At 63.1% G+C, this 9,027-nt stretch overlaps 2 protein-coding genes across 2 annotated transcripts in view; one reads left to right on the top strand and one right to left on the bottom strand.

The window, feature by feature from the left end:
• Nucleotides 1-4,263: 4,263 nt before the first annotated feature.
• On the bottom strand, nucleotides 4,264-6,306 carry EMIHUDRAFT_437653 (hypothetical protein). The gene has a single exon (XM_005763796.1). The coding sequence runs from the start codon at nucleotides 6,289-6,291 to the stop codon at nucleotides 4,348-4,350; it is 1,944 nt and encodes a 647-aa protein (XP_005763853.1). The 5' UTR covers nucleotides 6,292-6,306; the 3' UTR covers nucleotides 4,264-4,347.
• A 2,361-nt stretch (nucleotides 6,307-8,667) lies between these two features.
• The window catches only part of EMIHUDRAFT_214802 (hypothetical protein), a gene marked incomplete at both ends in the record, with an annotated part of 2,891 nt that continues 2,531 nt past the window's right edge, over nucleotides 8,668-9,027 (top strand). Inside the window, one exon of the mRNA XM_005763795.1 lies at nucleotides 8,668-8,966. Within this exon, the coding sequence (XP_005763852.1) occupies nucleotides 8,668-8,966 (299 nt within the window). The remainder of the gene's footprint in view (nucleotides 8,967-9,027) is intronic.

Raw genomic sequence — 9,027 nt, 5'->3', positions numbered from 1 at the left:
GCGCACCGCGTTGAACAGCTGCCGCCGGGGGACGGGGCGTCAAGGGCAGTGGAGCGCGGCGTCCGGAAGTTGGCGGCGCCGGTGCGCACACCTGCACAACACCGCGGGTAGCGATCTTTTTCAGCTGCCGCTCAAGCACCGCGGAGCTGGCGTCCGCGCCGGTGCGGAGTGTCGTGTGCGCCTGCGTGGCTAAGCTGCGCTTGGCGCGAGATATCGCAGCGGCCTCGCGCTCCTCGCGCTTGGCATCGTCAATCTGACGGACGGCCGAGCTGCGTCGAGCGAGGATTGGCGCGCCGCCGCTCGAGGAGGGGAGTGGCTGCTCGAGCAGACGCGCAGCCACGTCGGCGAGCGAAACCTTGGGCCCAGCGTCCGCCATATTGGGCTGCGTGCTCGCAGCTCGCGCAGCCGGCATGGGACCGTGCCGTGGACAGCGCGCAGCCAAAAAACTTTTTGCTGGCCAAGAAGAGATGAGAGAGATCCGTATATCCTCGGGAGGGATCCGCACTATCCGCGGGATGAGATCCGCACTGCCCACGTGAAAGATCCAAGAGATCCGATCCGCATTACGTAGTGAGTGAGAGATCCGCACTGTCGACCTGCGTGAGAGATTCGGATTACTTAGTACAATCCGTCGGTAGAGCCGTAGTGAAGGCTGAAGCTGTGAATCTCCCGTACAGAAGGAGCGACGGGGTTTACTGTACGCCACGGCACCCTCGACGCGGGTCGCGGCCCTGCCGGTACCGCGGACGTAACCGCGGTCGCCGGGCGGTCTTGAGGACGTCGCACCGCGAGAGGATGTACAAGCACAACCGCGTTACAACCGCATCATCACCTGATCTCGCCATGACCATCTAGGCTATGACCTATGTCCTCTGCCCACATTCTCCCCTGGTCCGATTGCTCCCCGTGTGAGTGACGACGTACGCGTGCTCATTACTGCGTCCGCTGAACGTAGCCCCTTCTGGGAGCGTGAGGATGAAGAGGCTGTACCGACTCGGCAGGCTGCAGATCAACTGCACCATCTCGCGGCGAGTCGCAGAGAAGATGTCGACCGCGGCGGGGCCGTGGTCCTTCCTCTCGTGAAAGTTGCTCCATTGGATGATGGTCGCGCCCTTGGTGTGCACCTGCTGCATCCAGCGTGTGATTGCGAGGCTCGCATTGTAGGAGTGGTCGAGCGCGTTACAGTACACGAAATCAGCCGCGCCCACCCATTCCGGCCTCTCGTCGTGAAAGTCGCCTTGCATGGTCCATGGAGCACTGCGTGCAGCGACCGGCGAGAGCTCCGTCCCCCAAACCTGTTCGTTGGGGAGAAGCTCTCGGAACCAGACGGCCTCGCGCCCACTTCGAGCACCATGGCAAAGCGCAAACTTGGTGGAAAGCTGCAAGTGCTTCTGGGCATATTCAGCAATGACGGCGAGCTGCGGGCGGGTCACCCACTGAAGCCTTGTCGCGCCACGTCTGGACAGAGGGTCAGTCTTGCTGCGCTGCGCCATAACATACTTATCGTACTCGTGCGAAGATGCTGCCAACTCAGATTTGCTCGTGGTGCATCCGAGCAGCAGCCAGAATGGTACGAGGGCTCGATTGCGACGACGCATGCCGACGGTGGTGGAGTCGTGCCACAGACGCGTTCACCGTTGAAGATGAGCGCGCGCGTCACAGCGCAGGCCAGGTCTACACTGGCCGCGGCACCAGCTCCCGCGGTCTGCACGCTAGGAGTGGTCCGCCCTCGCAATGGGAATACTATTACGAAAAAGTAGAAAACGGCGGGTGTGAGGGATGTCTGTGAGCCCGAGAGTGATATGCCATGTGCGCCTTGCGTTTGTTTTTCATAACATCGAAGGCTAAGCTCAAAACACAAACTTGTCCGTCTCGTAATCGCGCCAAGAGCGCGGATACACACACAAACAACAGGCGCGGCTATGAATGAATAGCTGCGCATATAGAGATAACGACTGAGATAACGACTGTTCACAGTTGGGAGAGAGAGAGTCGTCTCTAACGCTCCCCCCTAGTTGCATCGGCAACTATCTCGGACGACTCGCGCGTCTTCGGCGAAGGCGGTGATGACTCACGCCTTGCCGACGGTCGCGACGAGCTTGCTCCACAGCCGGGCAGCTTGCCCCTGGAGCGTCACAGCAAAGCCGGGGCCGTTGCTGGCGTTGAGCATGTAGTCGCGACAGGTGAAGAACATAGCTCGCGTCGCCTGCGTCTTGGTGAAGACGTCGGCGATCATATAAGCAGTGCCGACGAGGTACGGCGCGACGTGGCGGAGCATGAAGAGGCGCTTGACAAACTGGTGGCACGTTCGTAGTAGCGCGTGCGAGCAGTAGAGCCGGGCTTGACGATGATGTCAAAGACGGCTTTGCAGTCACCGAGCTGGGGCGTGGGGCCTGCGACAGCTCGGCCAGCGTCCTCGAGCATGAGCCGGCAGGAGACGACTTTCTTGGCGGCGACGGAGGCGGTGGCGGTCTCCTCTTCGGCGACGCTGAGAGCCTCGATCTTGGACTTGTTGGCGCTCCAGTCGATGGCGCCGTTGTTGAACATCACGACGCATCCGCCGTAGTGTGGCGCCTTGCCGAAGGAGGCGTCATGGACATGGTAGGCGTGGAGGCCACGAGACTCAATGAAGCCTGGCGGGAAAGTGTCGAGTCCGTAGGGGATCTTGAGCTTTCCGCCGTAGGTGATGCCGAGTTGCTTTGTGGCGTTGAGATAGTTGATGACGGTCATGATGGCGTCACGATGGACGGCGCCGCAAGCCTGAGAGAAAGAGCCGAGCTTCGAGAAGAAGTACTTGATATCGGGGCGCGTCATCTCGGCAGGCCACCCGATGGTTCCTAGCGGCTTCAGGAACTCGGTGACGGGGATGCGGTCGCACTCGGCAGCAGGCTCGAGCTTATCAAAGAGGGCGCGCTGGACGTCGGTCGAGCCGGCTGGGCACGAGAGCCAATCTCGCTGCCGTAGAGGGCGGCAATCCGCTCGATGTACCGGGTCTGGTGGTGACGGCGCCACGCGGAACAATGGCACGGATGTGCTCCATCTGCATGGCCTCGACTTGCATGGCAGCAGCCTTCGCCTCGGTTGACAGCCCGACGCTCTGAGAGGAGGCCCGCCTCCCACTGGCGGTCGGCAGCTGCTCCGGGCCGAGGTGGCCGTTCTCAAACGCGTTCTTCCAGTGGGTGGAATAGTGCGCGACGAGTCTGGCGAGGTCACGTCGGGCAGGGACTGCAGGAGGGACTCCACCGACGCCTGCAGCGGTGCCAGCAATCCAGAAGTACCCGTTGTCAGGCCCGGTGCTATTGATCTCGGAGAGGCTCTCGGCTCCGAAAAGCTTTGAGTTCTCGTTGATACACTCGAGGAGCCGAACAGCGATCTCGCTCTCGTCGTGGCGGTGAGTAGGCGGGCGCTCGGCGTTGACGCGGCGAATGTGGCTGTGGAGCTTGGTGACAGTGAACCCACTGATGCCAATGTCGGCGCCGATGCTGATCTTTGCCCACGCCGCATCGTGCGCACGGACATCAGAGCGCTGCGGCTCCATGTCCCCAATTGAGCAAAGGTACTGCCACGCCTGCTCCCCCTGCTGGAAGAAATTCTCGCGAAGGTGGAACTTGATGTCCTTGCAAGATATGTTCTTGACCAGGAGGGCGTAGGCCTGCTTGCGGCGGGTGCGGTACAGGGCCTGCATCTTCTGTGCGTGCTGCGCAGTGCCAGCAGGCAGAGCTGGAGCGCCGACGGCGGTTCCTCCCATATCCGCACCAGCGAAGACATCCGCGACGCTGGAGCCGGATTCGTCGGTCCGCTCCGCACCAGTGTCGAGAATTGCTCTTCTCTCCTCGGTGAGCGGTGTTGCGTATGCACTCTTTCTTCACGCTATCACGCGATGGATGGATGGGCCATCCATCAGAGATTTTCAATACCAAACAACTCTAACACGCACACATCATTTGGGGCCTGAAGCCCTGGCACTTAAAGGCCCTGTTCACGCGCGCGCGAGACGTGCAAACAACAGCCCACGTGCTGCTGTTTGAGCAAGGCGGAGGTCAACACCTTGCGCGACCAGAAGGACCGCTGGCAGCAGGAGCAGTGGACGGCTGCTCCTGATGACTCGCTGGACTTCTCCGCCGTCGTGGTCAAGTTCAAGTCGCTAGTCGGCGGGGAGCACCTCGTCGTGTGTGGCGCGCACTTCTCGACGGGAATCTGATCTCGTCCTGCTGCTCGAGCGGTGCCGCTCAGCTCAAGAGAGATGTGAAAATGCCGTCCTCTCTAGCTGATGTGCGGGAGCTTGCACAGACCAGGTTACAACAATGTGTACACAGAACTAAACACCGGGCGATCGGGAGCTCCATTCTAGTAGACAACGCAGGGACAGAAGCGACGGTGGCTAGCAGACGTGACGGTGCAGGAGCGGCCGCCGTGGTTGGCATAGAGGCACCCTCCAGCGGCGTCGATGGCAGGCGCAAAGGAGGGCGATGAGCCCGAGCTGCTGGCGCACCGCTGGCCAAGGAGGTTCTTCGCGATGCCCTCCACCTCGTACTCCTCATCCGCCTCGTCTCCGCGGAGCGTCGCCACGTCGCACTCGGCCGAGCCACTCGCGGCGCACACCGCGTCGCATCCTTGGCCCGCGTCGCCAAGCTGCCAGAACTTGCGGCGGTGCGCGGAGGGCGGCGTGTACCCCTGCTGTGTCTGCGCGTACGTGTCGGCGGCTGGGCCGTACTGTTGAGCGGGGAGGGGCTGCTGGTACTGTTGCTGCGGCCGTTCATTCAGGTACTGTGCCGGCGGCGGCGCTTGCTGCTGCCATTGCTGCTGCTGCTGCTGCCACTGCTGCTGCTGCCACTGCTGCCATTGCTGCTGCTGCTGCGGCTGGAACGGCTGCTGCATTGCGTAGCCACTCCCCTGCTGCCAGTGCTCGCTGCCGTAACCCTGATCGTCGTCGCCCGAGACAGCGTCGGCGACCGAGCCAAGGCCCTTCGCCACCGTCTCGTCGTCAAGCCCCACCTCGGCGCGTATCTCTTCGAGCGATTTCAGCTGCGACCCCACGCCCTCGCAGCAGTACTTGTAGCATTGCGTCGACGCGTCCTGCGCCCAGCCCTTGCGGCCGGGCTGCTCTGCGCTCGGGCACGCGTAATCCTCCGTCCATCCGCAGTCGCACGCGTAGTCCAGCGCGCCAACCGATGAGCCGAGCCAGCCAACGGTGTCCGCGTCGAGGCCGGTCGCGGACGCGGCCGCTTGCACGGCCCCCTGTCTGAGCTTGTCCTGCGCGTGCAGCTTGGCTTGTTCGGCGACGAGCCCCACCTTTGCTTCGTCGAGAGAGGTGAGGCCCTTCCTCCCTCCCAGCGCCCGAATCGTCTCGGGCGACATCTCGTCCAGAGCCTTTGCCGCCGTATCCTTGCCGACGTCCACCTTGGTGTCGACGGCGGTGTCCACCGAGGTGGAGATGAGCCCCATGTGGAGGTTGTCGAGAAGTAGGCTGCGGCCGCGGCCGGAGCCGTACTTATCAAAGACGGGCTCGCACATGTCGCAGATGCCTTCGAGGGCCTCGCGCCCGCCCCAATCTGGGAGCATGTCGGCCCAGTCGTTCTTGCACTCGTAGTCGAGGCCCGGGTTCGCAAAGGGGAAGAAGGGCTCCTCGTCGGGCGAGCCGAACAGACCCCACCAGTTTTTGTAGACGGTCCTGCCCGGGGCCATCGAGTAGCACATGATCTCGGGACACCGGTCGCAGTGCGCCTGGGCCTCGGCGACGGCTAGGTAGCAGATCGGGGCGACGATCGCGATGAGAGGAGTCGGCACAAGCAGGCAGGCGCCGGTCGCCTTGGAGAGTGCATCCGCGCAATCCGACTCGCACTGCTCGTCCAGTGCTGGCTGTGAGTATGGCATGCCATAGCCCGAATCGTATCGGAGGGGCTCGGCCGATGGGGCGCCGTCGTAAAAGTAGCCCGCCGGCGCTCCTTGCGGCGCAACCGTGCCGGGCAGAACCTCTGCCCAGTGCTGGTTCGCGTACGGCTGGGCCGCCATGCCGGACGAGTATTGATACACCGGCACGGGCTCGCCTTGCCCTTGCGCGAACTGGTACATCGGCACGGGCTCGCCTTGCCCTTGCGAGTACCGATACACCGGCACGGGCTCGCCTGGCGCGAAATCGTACACCGGCACGGGCTCGCCTGGCGCGAACTGGCCTGCTTGGATGTTGCGGCTGTGTAGCGCCGGGAGGTCGGACGAGAGGAGCGGCTGGGCCGTCTCTGAGGTCGGCACCGGGACCGGGAGGGATGGCGTGAGGGCGAACAGACCGAGCATCGCACCTTGGCCACGACGTCCAATCACGTCACGGCCGACCAGGTTGTACATGACAAGGAGCCGAGAGGGATTCGACGGTCGTCGTGTGTGGGTTACTCGGCCAGCCTTTTTCTTATTGTTGTTCTGCCGCCGGGAGGGGGGGGGGGCTTGGCCACGACCGATGCGTCCTAAGATGTGTTCCTGACAAGTGCTCTCACCTGGCAACCCTGTCTGCACGTCTCGCGCGCGCGTGAACAGGGCTCCAGGCCCCAAATTACGTGTGAGTGTTAGAGTTGTTTGGTATTGCTAAAAATCTCTCTCTCTCAAGTGCGCATAAACACATATCATATCAAGTACGCCTTGGGGATCCTATAACCTGATGCCGCATCACCTCAGAGAGAGAGAGAGAGAGAGATTTTGTGTCATCACCTCTTCCCTGGGTGGGTGCTCTATCAGAGAGTTACTCGTATATCCGTCCAGATGTGTTCACGAACCCAGGAATACGAGTAACTCTCTGATATAGCACCCACCCAGGGGAGAGGTGGGTGATGCGGCATCCATCAGGGTATGGTAGGGTACTTGATATGATTTGTGTTTATGCGCACTTGTCATGAACACATCTTAGGACGCATCGGTCGTGGCTAAGCCCCCCCCCCCCCTCCCGGCGGCTGAACAACAATAAGAAAAAGGCTGGCAGAGTAACCCACACGACCGCCCGAGAGAGAGAATTCTTGATACGAAACCACGACGACACACACCAGTCGACTCGCATCGGTTGCCTCCATGAACGGCGGAGCTATTCTCGCGCCCACACCACACCTGGCTCCAACGTGGACACGCCCATAGCTGGGGACACTACTAGGTCACGCATGGCATCACAGAAGTTTTATCTCTGGGCCCCGAAAGGCATCTCTAGCAGTGTCGTTACACATGCCCCCTCCCCTCCTGGGCGCATGCGCCTCACGTCTCGCCAGAGCATAAGCCCTTGGCGTGTGGCGAGACGAGTTTTTCGCCATCGCAGCGAGCAGCAACCCGCCCGCCGCAAACAGCCGGAGGCCTCGCCGCGGCACTGGCTGCGCCGCGGTCCCGCACCCGTCGACGCAGCTCCCCCCGCGGAAGACCGCGCGTAGCAACGTCTTGACGATCGAGATGAGCGTGCCTGAAGCTCGCCCACCTACTGCCCCTGAGAGTTGGTTATTGAGTGGGATCAGCTCCCCCCCTTGGGATCGAAGCCGCCACAACCTCACACCCAACATCCCAGGCGGGATCAGAAGGGGACTCCACACCGGACACCGCCCGGGCACAGCCCCCCTACCCGTCGGATCGCACAGAGGGCCCCCTCGGAGCAGCCCACACACAATCACGCATCGGCAGATTGAGTGCCTGAGTCAGGCAGACAGCACAGACAAGAGGAGAGAGAGGAGAGAGAGAGAGAGAGAGAGGAGAGAGGAGAGGGTGAGGGTGTGAACACACGTGAGGAGTGGGGGAGGGTGTCTGTGGTGGGCTGTAGTCCTACTACGTGGTTACAACCACGCGCCCCTCAGGAGCTTAAGGTAGAGCTGAGCGTCCAAGACGCCTCGGTGCCACCCACCGGGTGAGACCATCCGGATCTACCGGACGCGCCCTCCGGACGGACTGGTCCCCGCGATGGCCCACGGTCCTCCGTCGCCTGGTCGAACCCCCTGCCTCCCGGTTGACCCCCCGGTCCCCGTACTCGACCATGAAATAAACTCAAGGTCCACCACAGCCACCAGCCTCCACCTCCACCCGCGAGCCGCCACCGCTGCCGCCCGCGACGCCGCCCGCCGCGTCAGATAGCCGCGACGCGCGCATCGAGTCGCGTCGGAGAGCCGCGCCGCACCAGCAGCAGCACCTGCACCACCAGCAGCAGCAGCAGCACCACCACCACCACCCGAGAGAGAAGCGCACCTGCCCGACGCCGCCCGCCGCGTCAGACGCTCGCGACGCGCGCGTCGAGCCCAGTCGCACAGCCGCGCCGCGCCAGCAGCAGCATCGGCACCAGCAGCAGCAGCACCACCACCACCACCAGCAACAGAGACAGGCAGTGCAGGCGCAGAGGCGCTCGCAGAGCGGCGCTCAGCGCCGCGCACGCCACGCCGCGGACCGTCGCACGAGCGCACCGTACGTCGGCGGAGAGCCGCGTCGCCAGCCGTCTCGCGAGAGAGCGGCGCCGCCGCGTGCGCGCAGCAGCCGCCGCGGCAGAGGCGAGCCGCGGCGACGTCCGCACTAACGGATAACGGCCATTGGCGGTTTTCTCTCTCTCTCTCTCTCTCTCTCTCTCTCTCACGACCGCCCGTCGAATACCCTCTCGGCTCCTTCTCAGGCACAACCTGCATCCGTGACAAGATTGGACGCGTCGTGGCTAAGGCTGAAGCGATGCTCGGTCTGTTCGCCCTCACGCCATCCCTCCCGGTCCCGCTCGACGTCGCAGCCCAGCCGCCCGCCCGCCGAGAGCTCCACGCCACCTTCGAGCGAATGACGACGACCGGCTTCACGCCGTACTTCAACTACGACGGCAACCTTCTGGTGAGCGGAGCCGTAACGCTCGAGTCCGAGTCGACGAAGAACGACACTCAGACATTCTCATACTCGCTGGCGGGCGTTGACCCGCGCTGCCTCAACGGCGCGGGCAAGGCGGCAAACTCGTGTGGCATCCACATTCACAAAGGCAAGTCGTGCGCCGCCGACGCTCTTGGCCACTACTTTAGAGAGAGAGAGGGAGGGGGGGGGGGAGAG

This window comes from Emiliania huxleyi (genome assembly GCF_000372725.1).
Source record: "Emiliania huxleyi CCMP1516 unplaced genomic scaffold EMIHUscaffold_62, whole genome shotgun sequence".
Classification (NCBI taxonomy): Eukaryota; Haptophyta; order Isochrysidales; family Noelaerhabdaceae; genus Emiliania; species Emiliania huxleyi.
The sequence above is the reverse complement of the archived record's forward strand: the minus strand, read 5'-3'. Positions and strand labels throughout refer to the sequence as shown.